The sequence below is a fragment of the Zonotrichia albicollis genome, chromosome 11, assembly GCF_047830755.1.
Source record: "Zonotrichia albicollis isolate bZonAlb1 chromosome 11, bZonAlb1.hap1, whole genome shotgun sequence".
In the NCBI taxonomy this organism is placed as follows: domain Eukaryota; kingdom Metazoa; phylum Chordata; class Aves; order Passeriformes; family Passerellidae; genus Zonotrichia; species Zonotrichia albicollis.
The window spans coordinates 10672175-10687013 of record NC_133829.1 but is presented as its reverse complement, the minus strand read 5'-3'; the positions used below and the strand labels follow the sequence as shown (position 1 = coordinate 10687013).

The 14839-nt window shown below is 39.3% G+C and overlaps 1 protein-coding gene across 2 annotated transcripts in view; it reads left to right on the top strand.

The window, feature by feature from the left end:
* Positions 1-14839, top strand: part of SLC12A1 (solute carrier family 12 member 1) — a 44852-nt gene extending 30013 nt beyond the window's left edge. For both annotated transcript variants that reach the window (XM_014264570.3, XM_026791307.2), the window contains exons 19-27: positions 1310-1416; positions 2250-2332; positions 4529-4669; positions 6582-6713; positions 6947-7058; positions 9444-9530; positions 10925-11060; positions 12989-13056; positions 13799-14839. In XM_014264570.3, the coding sequence (XP_014120045.2) occupies positions 1310-1416; positions 2250-2332; positions 4529-4669; positions 6582-6713; positions 6947-7058; positions 9444-9530; positions 10925-11060; positions 12989-13056; positions 13799-13934 (1002 nt within the window). In that variant the 3' untranslated portion in view covers positions 13935-14839. The remainder of the gene's footprint in view (positions 1-1309; positions 1417-2249; positions 2333-4528; positions 4670-6581; positions 6714-6946; positions 7059-9443; positions 9531-10924; positions 11061-12988; positions 13057-13798) is intronic.

The window sequence follows — 14839 nt, the reverse complement described above, 5'->3', positions numbered from 1 at the left end:
TTTCCCATCTCCTTTCCTCTCTCATATATATGAATATTTAAACACGTAGGTACTGAGGCAAAATATAGAGCAAATTCATATCATTTTCACAAAATAGACTGCTGAAAAAACAACAGTGCCAAGTGAGACAGTAGGGAGCCAACTAAAATACTCTGAGTAAGTCACCCACTGGTGTCCTACCAGGGCTCTTTGTACACTTGCTGAATGGACAGGACAATTGAGCGAGATGAAACGCGATTAATAAAGATCTCTTTGTTCTGTAAAAGCCTCACAAAGACACTTCATCTTGGGCTTATACATTGTCTCAGTAGGAGATCTTTGTGATGTTTTTGAGAACTGCTACAGTCTGATGATCTCTTCCTTTCCATTACTACATAAGCACTATTGACAAAGTCAACTACTGGACCCCAAATAATTCTCTTCCAGCAAACAGAAGGATAACCATATCATCATTATTGCAACCTAAGGACATCAGCGACAATTGCTGATTTCAACATAAACAGTGCTACTCAAAACACCCACCAAGGATCCAAGGATCCATTTTTACCTATTTTCTGTTTGCTAGCAGTAAAAAGTTGACAAGAGTAACAACTTTACAAGCTGGTGTTTTGTGTGTCTCCACCTAGAGGTTCCCAATACACTGAATATTTAGATTTCTATAAACACTAGGTTAGCTGACTCTAGATCTGACTTTCCTTACTTGTCCAGGTTTCAGCATCCAGAACCAGTTTTGAAGGCAAACTAATATTTTGCCAAACCATTTCTTTTTCCCATTTATGAACCATAACTTTATCTACAAAGCAAGCTCAGCTGATTTTGGATCATCCTTTGAAAAGAACACAGCAAATGAAACAGCAACAGTTTTCAAATTCAAGGCAAAAAAATATTCTTAGGAGCCCATCCCTTCTCCGTGTATCTGAGATGTTTTAAAAGACTACAGACTCACTTCATCTACTGAGTATTCCAAAGCTGATTAAAGCTTTGTGACATTATATCAGAATGAACATACAAACAGTTCTTGAACTCCCTCTTGATTCCAAGTTATTGAACCATTTTAATGAGAGCATGTCAGAAGAAATGCAAATGAATGCTAATTTAGCAAAACTACACTTCTGTCATCTAAAATAATTTATAGTTGGAATGATTTAAAGCTAATCTTTTTGCATGGGTATGAGCATGAAGGGCATTTATGAAATGCAATCTAGTGGTGTCTCCAGAACATTACTTCAGTTATCTTTTGCCATTACTTTTCATTTACAGTAAAAGCATGTATGTGCACCTCTCTCAAGCAGTGTTTTACTATTGGCAGGCCTCAGGCTTGGGTAGAATGAAACCAAACACCCTGGTGATTGGATTTAAGAAGGACTGGAGAAGTGCACCTGCCACTCAAGTTGAGAACTATGTGGGCATTATACAGTAAGTCAGCTCAGTACCTCCCTTTTCACTCCTCTTAGACCAGATTAATGCAGCAGTTCCATAGAGAATTTCATGTGTAGGAACAATGCAAGGACACAGGTACAGACCTAGCTCTGTGGCTGAAGTTATTGCCCATCAAAAAAGATTCATGGGTTCCCCACACCTTGTAGGATTTGCTTTGCAAACACCTGGCACCATCAGAGCTGATGTGGCTTGACAATGCCGAAGAAGCTGCACTGCTGCCAGCAGTGCTTTTGCAGAACTGTATTTTCCCATTTTTAGTGGCCAGGGGCTCAGAGAAAAACAATGCTAATGTTCATACTAAGGGAATAAGAGAACATCATGGAATTCTTCTTTTAAGCCTAAGAGACAGAGGAAGAGCTTTGCTTCAAATCTCATGTGTGCCTAAGGCTCAGCAGCTCTGTGGGTTGGGATTTAGCTAGGAAACAGTCATTTTAGAACAGGCTTCTCATAGATGCTTGCTCAAAATTCACTTGTAAAGCTGAAGCAAGTTACAGAGCATCAAAACCTACCTCAGCTTTGTTATTTCCTCAGAGAAGGGAGAAAAAAATTACCCTGTAGCAACCTAATTCCTAAAAAAGTGCAGTCTGAAAGACCCATTTCAGGAATAGCTGATGTGTTCCCATGCCCAGTCAAACCTTTTTTTAAATGAGGGGAGAGGACTACTATAAATTTATCTGGGACAATTCCTTCTGCAATTTTACCTAGTCTGTCCTCTCTGTGAACACTTTCACCGATCTTTCCAAAACAGCTTTCCTCATCAACATGCATGATGTAAAACCATGTTTTCTCTTCCTTTTCTTTCTTTCCAGTGATGCCTTTGATTTTGAGCTCGGTGTAATTATCATCAGAATTAGCCAAGGATTTGATATATCTCAGGTCCTTCAGGTTCAAGGTATGTGGTGACTTGACAGCTGAGTATCTCTGCTGGTTAGATGCACAGCATAAGGACTCTGACACTCAGAAGAGTCACCATCTGCTTTCTAGAATAGTTCCTACACTCACAACTTCTATAGTTCATCCTTGCTTGTGCAGTTTAAATCCTGTCTGAAATCCCTGCTGATCACTAGCAGTGACAGAAGGAGTCCAAGCCTCACACATTAAGGGGCTCTGCACACCAGAGAACTCAACTCCCAAAGCAGTTCCAGCACAGGCACAGGCTAAAGCAATAAAATCATATTGTGCCACAGCAACCGGTTACCCTGCTGCAGATTTCCTTCCTGCTCGTGGCACAACTGCTCTCTCTGCCTACCTGATAGCTCTGGGACAGACAGGAAATAGGAAGCTGCACTTTTGGTACCACCTCTGTGCAACTCTGAGTCTCACAGAGCTCCCACCCCTACAAAAATCTGAAATCCGCAGGGAATCATCAGTTCTCTCTCCCCCCTTTCCATTCATTCTTCCTTAGCTTAGCAGCGCATATCCTAGGGGGCAAGGGCAACCCTTCCGCCATGCCACCACCATTTCAGGAGACATGCCTTAGTGTGGCCAAGGCGGAATGGTTCCCCAGGTTTCCGGCAGGGTCGCTCTCCCCCCGGCCCTGTTTGCCCGGAGCAGCCAGGCTGGGCCAGGCCGGGCCGGGCCCGGAGCTCCCGGGGCAGCACAGCCGGGCCCGCGGCTCTCTGCTGCCGCCTGCCGCCCGCCCGCCGCCATCGCGGCACCGCGGGAAGGAGCAAATCGGCGCAGAGGGAAAAGCGCCAGAGACTCCTTTAAGGAACAAGGGTACGTGAACACTCCGTCACACCGGCAGCTCGATGTGCTTGGAGACCCACGGGGAAAAACTGCAGAGACGCAGAAAATATTCCAAAATAATCAACCTTTTCTTCACCCGCGGTGATTTCTGAGAGGCATCTGCCTATCTGTGCCTGCTGCGAGTCAGAAACTGAGGGCTCAAAATGTACAGTCATGGGAACACCTGTAAAAACACAGTGAGAACAACTCTGCTATCTAACAAATGAGCAAATGTTATCCAAGTGTTGTGACACAAGGAGTAAGAAAGAATCAAGGGGGGGAGCCTCAAATACAATGAAATGTTTTGAAGCAGATACAGAATCATTGTAGTGGAAAAGAATTGTCATTGTGTTCTCTTATACTTGGTACAGCATTCTGTTCAATAGAAAAACTGAAATTTTAGTTTTGAGTAGCCATTAAGTCTGTGGCTATCACTGTGTCTAATAATCAGAAGTATGAGATTGTCATTGGTTAAAAACTAAAAGAAAGTATAATGTTTCTGTTGGCAGCTGAGAGTGCTAACAGAGCTAATAATGACTAGCTAGCAAGGGTTTATTCTACTTTTTAACACAATGTCTTAAATTAACTGACCTCATATTTAGTTAATTTATTACTCAAATAGAAGATTTCCTTATGAAAAAGTTTTCTGCAGGCAAATTTGAATCATATTAATGAGTGCCTCACCATAATATATTCCACAATAGCACATAGTACCTTTTTCTCAGCAAAAGCATAATAATGCTAAGATCAAATTGTTCTTTTATATTACTAAGTTTATAGAACTGATTGGCTAAATCTTACATCTTTGCAACTAATGCTTTAAAAAAACCCATGAAAAATATTTCTGCATGGAGAATGATTGCATATTCAGGATCCTTATGTATTTCTGAGAATCTCAAAGTACAAACCATGAGACTTTGTTCTAAGAAAAGAGACCCACAGGCTAGAACTAAATACCTCAGCTTCCTCAGTGTAGGAAAACAGCTTTCCTTATGTCTTTTCAAATTCTTGGCTAAAGAAACCAACTAAACATCCACAAACATAACACAATAAATAATATCTCATGTAACTATAAAATGTCATAATACTGAATTGAATTTGGAAGAAACAACCGGAGAGCAGCTGGCACACGCTGTAGGCACAGGCATCCCAAGCTAGGGCTTCCAGAGGTGAATTTTGCTTACTTTTCCCTACTTGTTTGCAAAGAAAAAGCATTTTAACAGAAATTTTCATACCATGAGCTTGACATTGTCTACAAACTACCACAACAGCAATCACATCATCACCATTAGCTCAATAAGGGATTTAATTTAAAAGACAGCAATGTCTTACCAGTTCTCTTACTTTTTCTAATATACAGAGGAATTAGAGAAGCTGGAGCAGGAGAGATTGGCACTCGAGGCCACCATTAAAGAAAATGACTTTGAAGAAGGAAAAGGGGGTATCTGTGGATTCTTCAAAAAAGCTAGCACATTGAATATCTCAAAACACGAAACAAAGGGTAAGTTCCAAAATGACAACTTATCTCCAACCCTTCAATGCATTACACTTTTACCAACATGAAAACTGGAATTTTCTCCAAGCCAAAACCTCCTGAGCCACAGAGAAGCCCCTGGAACAGAACCTCCCCTGTGCAAACTGTGGTGGCCAAACCTTATAACACAACATGGGGACATCCTGTGCTCGCAGGACACGCTGTCTGCAGCACAACCATTCCCCCTCACTTGCTGGATAAACTTCTCAGCTCAGCTTATCTTCACTGCTACTTGACAAAAACAGATCATGGTTATTAAAGTTTGAGGAATTCAGAACAAGTTGGCTGAGGGGGTTTTGGGGTTGTTTTTGTCTTTTTAATAGGGTGTTTTAAGCTTTTAAACAGAAAAAAAGCTTTTAAGCTTTTTCCCCTCCTCTCCAAAGAAAATAGGAACATATGCACAGTATGCAGGGAACAAGCATTCTTACTTAATATACACACACAACCTTAGTACACAGCTGAAAAACAGGTAAAAATAGCACTGCTCTATAGTCTAAGCATAATTTCATAAGAATGCACAAGTAAAGGTGGTAAAAAGTACTGAAAGTACATACACAGCACACTGTCAAATAACTAACACATTGATGTGTAGGTGATGAAGTCAATTATACATTTCAGATCTAGTGAAATGATACAGACCCAATTTAAGGTCTCATTTCACAACTGCTAGGCTGTAATGATAATGACCCACCTGAAGCCATGCTTGTACACAGACATGTATTTTGAGAGTTTGCACCTGCAGAGACAATTACATCTGGCTGTGCATGCAACTCCCACAGGTGCCAGGAAGAGCTACAAACTGGGAACATAAAATGTCATTATTCTTCAGCTGGCAGGCTTCAGTTGATTTTGTTTCAGTAGAACATATTTTTATGACAATTCCAAGACTGCATGCCCCTGTTTCAGCTTCCTTTTTGATTTTGTTGAGAAATGCATAAAGTAAATACATATTACAAATTTTGGCTCTCTGTATTAGATAGATTGTGTTAATAAGTAGCCCCACCTCTCTGTTTTGTTTTTATGTTTATACTCCCCAGAGTTGTTCCATCTCCCAGCAGAGATGCTAGAACTGTAGAGGAAAGCCAATAACTGCTTTGGAACTATCCTGTACACAGTCCAGAAGCACAGGAAAACCCAAACAAAGCATTTTCAGAACCCTGCAGATCAGAGTAAAACCTCTAAAGAAGCCTGTTTGTTCCACTTAGAATACTGCTCTGACACCATCTCTTTGAAATCATTGAAAGAGAAGCAGTAATAAAGCCAGAGGCCTCAAAAGGTGGAATGAGAGAAGGTTTTGTTAGTACAGAGTCAGGACTGCATCTTTTCAAGCCAGCCAAGCAAACAGCAAGAACCAAAATTTGTTTCCAGTGATCAGTGACCATGTCAGCATAGGGAAACAGCCATGTGTGCTTGTGCTCTCCAACTTCAGCTTCCCCATACCAGCCCTGCACCCCACCAGCTCACTGCATCCACTCTGCCTGTGCCTTTCAGGGAGCTCTGGATTTTACAACACAGCTGAGCTTGTAAATGATGCAAAATGACACATTTACTTCTAAAATCTATCAGGTATTTCCCAGTGGCTTTTTAAGGCCCCAGTGAATTTCACATTAACTAAAAAGAGACAGAACAAATTATTAGGTAACCTCTTTCAAATGTTATCATCTAGTGACAATGTGTTACACAAGCTTTGGTTTCTGTGTCTATGAGAAAATTAAAAGTCCAAAGCATCTACTCTGTACCTTTTTTTCAAATTTAAAGGATAGAAATTATGTCAGAAACAGTTCATTTTCCTGAAGCTTTCCCTCCATTTGGCTCCCTAAAGCTACTTATTGCCTCACTTATCAGATATCCTTCCACATTTTTTTCTTTCTCATTACAGAGAGCACCATTAACACCATACAGTCAATGCATGTGGGTGAATTCAATCAGAGGCTGCTAGAAGCCAGCACTCAATTTAAAAAGAAGCAAGGAAAAGGTACAATTGACATTTGGTGGCTGTTCGATGATGGAGGTAAGGAATTTGAGTAAGAATCACAGGGAGAGACATTCCTCTGTTACTAAATATAAAAACCAGACTTGGGAAGTTGCATAAAACTGCTTTTTATTAAGCTAACATAATCCATTTTCTGTCAGGATTAAATGTTTTAAAATTAAATTACATCCCACACTGCTTAAGTGAAAGATGGAAATTTTACCATACAATGCACTAATTTGACATTCCTCCAATTTTCTGTGTTCTTCCAGGTCTAACAATCCTGATTCCTTACATTCTAACTATTAGGAAGAAGTGGAAGAATTGTAAATTAAGGATCTTCACTGGGGGAAAAGTCAATAGGATTGAAGAGGAAAAACTAGTGTAAATATAACTTTATTTGTCTGACTTGTTTAAAGAATTAGAATTGATGCTGAATATAATGCATATACAGCAGGAAGGTGAGAAATTTTCAGCACAACTGGTTTGTTATACTGTGGGCATCATGAAAAAAAAAAAAGTACTTGATTGAAAGGTGTTAAGCTTATGGCATGGCCCTTAAAGCTCTGCAAATGGTGATTACCAAAGGAAACCCACATCCAGCACTTTTTCCCATTAATAGCTCATATTCCCTTCTCTGAGAAGAGCAGTCTGCACTCTGTAATGAGAATATAATTACTCTTATGGGATTTACATGAGATTGTCCAGGTAACAGGAAGTAAAATTGCACATGAAGCTCTCACGTGCAAATAGCATAGACAGATAACTCACATAAATGTGATTTACTGTGGTAAAATAGATAGAAGTTAAAGAGCAAGTTAATAAACTTTAAGGCCAAGTTGATTTTACTCAGTGTTTTAAAGAAAGTCTAGATTTCATAATCATCATTTCATAATCATTTGCCTTTGAGCAAATGAAAGGTACCAATACAAATTTATTTTTATCACTACTGCATGCAGGACCTTTCCTTCCTAAGCACTTCACACGTTACAGCACAGGCATTTCAGCACCAGTGGAAGCAGCTCAGTTTGGGATGAAAGTCAGTGACTGCTTAACAAAGAGCAAAAGCACCATGTAGGAAGCTAAAAACATCTCCAGCCAAAACTTCAGTGACAAACAAGAGAGAGGGGTACAAGGACAGGAGTCAGAATGAGCAGCTTCACCAGGATTACAACACAGTGCCTTGGAAAGGCAGCTGCCACAGGATGTTCCCCCAAAGCAAAAGGGAACACATAGACCAAATTTACTCACTCTGGTTCCCTCAGTTTTAAACAGTCCCCTAAAATTAATGTACCTCTGCAAAAGACATTCACAAGTGTTTGCACAAACTATCCTTGTAATTGGGTTAAAAAAGCCCTAGAGCTGTTCAAGGACCCACTGGGAAGAGTTCTCTGCCCCCTGTCCAGAGTCTGCCCAGTCTTGGCTGCTCAGAACTGCAAGCAGGCTCCTGAACCCCCATGTCACCTGATTTTGCTGGAAGTAGGAAGTTGTGGCACCAAATGGGATTTGTAAAAACACAACAGTTTCCACAGAGGCAGCTCTGACACCTGCATACCCTGCTTGTCCCACAAAGGCCAGAGTAACCAGCATGATCAGGACAGCTGACAAAGGCCCAGCTTGTCCCCAAGAAAACACTGTATGTGTGTATAGCTACCTAAACAGCAGCCTTCCTCAGGACATGCCTACCTGCCACAAGCAAAAGCCTTCACAGAGACAAATCTGGGCTGGCTGATTCCTCCCTTCCCTAGGTAGAGCTCATACTAAATCATCCAAGTACAATTTCAGCCATGTATTTTGAATTCAGAATTTTACTAACATGTAATTGCCCAAATATTAAAACCTTTTCACAGAAGTTGGGATTTTGCTCTTTAACGTGTTCAAAACAGGGATTGCCACCAGGGACATCAAGATTTATACAAGCTGTATGTTCTTTTTATATAAACACATTACAAGAAAGAGTAAACTCTCAGGTCATAAACAAATATGTATTTCTACCGTGGTTTGCTCCTAGGAACTCTCTGACCTTTTCAAAATCCAAAGCTAGATATTCTACCAGAAATAGAAACAAAAAAGGAGGTGGGAGAAGGAGGTGTGGGGAAGAACCACAAGATCCCAGCCACGGTTCAAACAAGGCCAAAACTGACCTAATTAAACCTCTCTATCCTCAACACAAACACACAAAAACCTATCAGCTATTCCTTCTGCCAAGGAAAGGCAGAAAAGCAAATTATTTTTTAATGAACATGTGTAAAGACACCATGCGAGTAGCTCAATATAAATTCATAAATGACAAAAAAAAAGAAGATTCTTTAAGTATTGGACCTTCTGGATCAAATTTTGACCAACACATGCACTACCAGTACTGTAAAGGCCCATGCACAGCATTCTGACAGTAACAGAGTAACAGAAGCCTTCTGTAAGTATTGAAGAATTCTGACCTACTGTATATAGAATATTCCTTCTTTGTAACTCAAGCCTTTGGGAATACTTAAAGTACCATTGTTTTCCCAAAATGTAAACCATCCCTCCCCTGTTTGCTATTAATTTCTTTTTATTTTGTGATTTTCATCAATCATCAGTTAAATGAATTATGCTACAGCAATCACATTAATCCAGTTCTGCAATTAGAAATTGAAACACTAAAGCATTTAAAGTAATTTGTCATATAGTCAAAGATATAAAATGAAGTTGTCTAACTCATTTACAAGTGTTCTTTGATATAAGGCACTCCAAAGTACAGTGATAAAACATTCTCTCTTTTGTTTTCAGGATGGCTTCACTCCTAAGCAAATTCAGAATAAAATTTGCTGATATTAATATCATTTGTGATATCAATATAAAGCCCAACAAAGAAAGGTAAGAAGCATTACCAAATCCACTATTTAGCAGCCAGCCTTTATCTAGAGTTTATTTCTTTTATGTTGAAAATTAAAAGAAAAAAAAAAAAACAACAAAGCACAACACAAAAAACACTGTCACTTCATTGTAATCATTTTCTAAGTATCAAGAGCAGGAAAAAGGAAAGAGTTTCTATGGACCATTGGGGACTTGACTGAAGAAATGCAACTAAAGAATATAAAAGGTTTTATAACTAGATACCTAAAGTCCCCTTTCAGTGCTCTCCTGATCTCTCAAGTAAAATCTTTTAATCATATAAAGAACTGTGCAATACAAATCTTGTTTTTCCTCCAGTACAATGCAGTGATTTTACATAAATAAAAGCTATCAAAAAGAATTAATATCTGGCATTAACATAAAAAGCCACACACATTTGCTGCATCAGCACTGTGTGAACTGAACAAGTGAGCTCTATGCCAGACACTTGCTAGGCAGACCATTGTATCTCTCTTCCAGCTGGCACCCCATCTATTTAATGAATAATAAGAGGATTATCACTATTTTACATACTGAAACAGACAGTGAGGATGTTGACAAACAATGACAGCTTAGCAATAGCAACACTAAATATTGCATTTCACAGCCTTTAACCCATCTCTGTGCTTCCTGGCCATACAGCCAAGGCCAGCCTGTGCCCAGTCTGCCACTTCACAACAAGGCCTGTCAGCACCAAGTGCTCAGAGAAATACTCAGACTCACACCCATACAAAAAACTCCCCGAGGTCTCTGTGAATTTTCAACAATGGGCAAGCAAGGAAGTACTGAAGGACAATAAGGTTCTCCAGATGAAACCATTCAAAAGTTCAAGAAACGACTTGAAATTTAGAGAGAAAATCTGAACACAATTCCAAGTCCACATACAGCAAAAAACCCTACAGTGCTTCCTTCAGCCCTTGTAACAGGAGTTTGTATCACCTGTTTATCCATTGCATTAAAGCCACATCAGTGAGGTGAATGATTGGTCCAGCTAGTGCTGAAACAATAATAAAATGTTCAGTATTCATGAGAAGACCACATTCATTGTTAATGTTAGCAACCAACATTCTGCAGTTTGCAGTTACTGTAAAACTCATTTCAGTATTTTTGCTAGAACCAGGACAACGCAGAAAATTCTCTGCTAAATGCAGTGTTTAATTATCCTCAAATAACCTTTTAATTATTCTCAAATAACCCAAACATACAGAAGTGGCACAGCTATAACTTGGGGCACAATGTAGCAGAGAACAGTTAAAGATTTTGCATGTTTTTCAGCCATAATTATTATCAGTGAGGCCCCTCATCCACAGTGACTGTGAAATAAGTTAGTGAGTTCATACCCTGCAGCAAGGCCTCCTTTGTAATCCCTGTTTCAGCTGGAAATTCTTTGAAGAGATGATTGAACCATATCGCCTCCATGAAAGCTGCAAAGATATGCCAACTGCTGAGAAATTAAAGCGAGAGACTCCATGGAAAATTACAGATGCAGAGCTGGAAGCATTCAAGGAGAAGGTAAAGCCTCACCTACTTTTTTACATATCTGCCTTCTCTTACCCTCCAGATGTCTGAAGCGATTAGTAAAAGTGAAACAGCAGATATGGCATTAAAAACACGACATGTACAAACCTGTATTTGATATTTACAGATTGGATTTACATTGTAAACACTGCAGAGGTGTGTTATGATTGCATTATTGAGCTCTTTCAGACCTTGGCATGTTTACACAGTATTTTCCAGGCTGGTGAGAAGCTCTGCCCACATCAAAGCCAGCCAGATGAAAACCACCTCTGAACCAGAAGCCACACAGTTACTGCACTGAGCCTGAGCTAATTGGGTCTGCTGAGGTTTATTAAATAGCTCCACTGTTTTGGAGCTTGAATCTCTTAAAGGGTGCAGTTCCAAACATTCACCACTTTGGACCATTTGGAACTGAATCCAGACACTTCAACTAAGCTAGAAACTTCTCCAAAGGCAGGGTTGAGCATGAATTCTTACCTCAATGGCAGAGTGAAGACTAAAACAGCCTACCATGCAGAAGTTTTCCTGCAGTGCAGAGGAACGTCAAGGCCAATGCTGGCTGATCCACTGGGTGAATTACAGCCTGGCCTGCTCTTTACATTTGTTATAAAAATACCTTTTTACCAATGAACCACCAGGTTCATATCATCAGGCCAGTGACAAAAGGATGCAAACTCCTTCACCCTTAAGAGACAAGTTCTCCTGTAACTCACAGAGAATTAATCCAGCAATTTTAGTTATGGTTCCTGTGGAATTAACCTGAGTACACTGGGAGTTTAGTTATCTCTACTTTATGATGCTGGTAACTTCCTCAACAGAGCAAGGATTGCAACTCCGAGCTCAGAGCTGCCAGAAGTCACAGCCTGGCATATTAGCATAAGCAGAAATCAATGATGATTTAAGATAACACACTACACTACTGACTGCAGCAGCTGGGAAGCAGACTGACTGCTCATGGAGCTGATAATCAGCATAAGGTTATATAGTCAGCTATGGGCAGAAAACCTCAGATTAAATTATCAAAAAGTGGAAGTCAGAGCCCTTAAAACACCTCAGTATAAAAGATAACAGGAATATAATCACAGACACTCACATGCAGAACTAATGAGGATACAACAGGAAGAAAAGATGTGATTAAGCTTGGTCCTGGTCTAGGTCACTAATTAAGGAACCAGAAAAATTCCTCAAAAGTTGAAGAGAGTCAGCAATATTAAAATACCAAATTACTCTGTAAAACAAGAACAGCAACAAAAAGTTTACTTACACATTTGGAAAGACATGCCTCTTAACTTCAGAAGTAGGGCAATTCCAGGAATTTTACAGAGGACATTAGAACACCTTTACAATTTAACAGATAAAAACCTGGCAGCACAGATAAAGGGTGATGTTATAGGATGATTCTCATGAGGTAACAGCTGCCTACATTATGAGGGTTCTTACCTATATAGTATGTACAAGAACAGTGACATTTCTGTATAGAAGGAAAATTTAAGATCTGAATGGAGAAAAATCTGCTTTTTACTTTCTCCAGGGAAAGAGAAAATAATTTACAAAATCAGTTAAGATACATCTATCTTACATAAACCTGCCCTGGTCTCTTATTCCCTATGACTTGTGGTTAAGCCATAAAAATATGGAGGGCTTGAGCTCATAAAGTAAGTTCAGTACAAAAATAATCCCTATCCCCAGGGGTGAACCATTAGAGTGGCCCTAATATAACTACACCAATCAAAAAGTGTGGCTGAGCCTCATATTCTGCCATGGCTGAGACTGTGGCCCCCAGAGCAGACCTGGCTTCCAGTGCTGCCAAAGCAGCAGCAGAAAATCTTGCAGGCAAGGGGGAGTGCAGAAGTCCCAAAGGCACCAGAGCTGAGGATCACTGACCTGACTGATGTTTTTCTTTTCCTGGTGTGTTTAACCAGAGTTACCGCCAAGTCCGTCTGAACGAGCTCTTACAGGAGCACTCGAGAGCAGCCAACCTCATTGTCCTGTGAGTTGCAACACTTGTGATTCTAAGAATAATGTGGAATGGGATTCTGGACTGCAGCTACAGAAACCCTTGTGTTAATTCACTGAGCACAAAAGTGATCTTTTGAGTACCTTCTGGAGGACTTGCATCTGGACTGATGCTTCTCTGGGACTGCACTGAATATGAATCCTTCCTGGTGATGAAGCAATTGTATAAAAGAAAGGAGGCCACCAATAAAATTACCCAAAAAGGCCCTTTGCAGAATCAATTTTTATTTACAGACACATTTGTTGTGCACAGCTTCAATAAATTAGCTTGCACTTGTGATGCACAGATAAACCTCTACAGTTCTATTAATTCAGTCTCAAAAATGGGGTGGTCATATAGTGCTTACCACAAATTGACCATATTTTAAAACTCCCATCTCACAGTAAGTGCAGATTAGAAAACTGACTGATGGACTGCAAAACTGTGCATGTGTTGCATTTTTATCCTTTTTAAAAAATCATACTATTTGTGAGTTTTATAACCCCCAAAAGAGTCTTTACCAGTTTAAGGCTACAATCAAAAGCAGTTAATATCCAGTACAATCAGGTGAGCAAGGGTGTGTTTTCACATCCTAAGGCCTTAATTTGCAATCTTTTAGAGTAATTCTATCAGAGTTGTATATCAACAGTGATGTTTTCTGCTTAGTATTTAATGAGAAGCCTGGGCTACCCCTGCTTTCATAATTATAATTTTATTTTTCCCTCTGCCCAAACAGGAGCCTCCCTGTGGCAAGAAAAGGAGCAGTGTCTGATTACCTGTACATGGCTTGGCTAGAAATTCTCTCCAAGAACCTTCCTCCAGTCTTAATGGTCAGAGGCAACCACAAAAATGTACTGACTTTCTATTCTTAGAAAAACAGCAGTGCCTGGAACATGCCTTGCTTGATTCCAACAGCTACATTTTTAATGGCAATGGTTCATCAAAGACACACTCATTTAATAGAAATCTAAAATTTTCATAATTGAAAGGGGTTTTTTTTCATAAATCCAAAGCAAAGAATTAGAAAAAAAAAAAGTAAATGGTCCCTGCTGGTGCTACACTCCAGTACAGGCAAAAGATGGAAAATCTACCTATATGTCACATGAGACAGCAAATATTTTGAGCACACAAAGAAGAAATTCTTCTGATTTTATAAAGTATTGAAAAAGTCTTTGATATTTATCATAGAAAGCAAAACCTAACTGTGATAAAATAGAAAGGATTAAATCTCTAAATTTTTTCAAACTGCACTATCATAGTTGCTAATGGGCACACAGTAGGATTCAAATGAAATGCACCAACTTGTGAGACAAAAACCTGTATGGCATCCATCAGGTGGAAGCCATGAACTGATAGAATGCAAGTAGAATATATGCAATGATTTCTGATTGTAATATTGCCAAATTAGGATCTGCCTACAGCAGGTGCTTTTACCTAAAATGTTCTGCTAATTTAAATGAATTAAACACTTCTAATTTAGTCACAAAAAATTAAATGCATAAAAACATGGACTTTATTACAAGACTTGATAATGCATTTTCAAGCCCTGACATGCAATAGAATATGTGATTGAAATAAATAAATATTGTAAGTGAATTTCACCAAAAAATTAGTAAAACACTAAATATTCTGACAATTTTTGCTATGAATGTTAGGGTTAATACAATCTGATATTATACATTGGGATAATATGTACAGTGATTTATGTGATTAGAAAACAAAAACTCATTAGCTGAGTTGAATGCCTTACTTTTGATTTATATAAAAGATTTCTGTC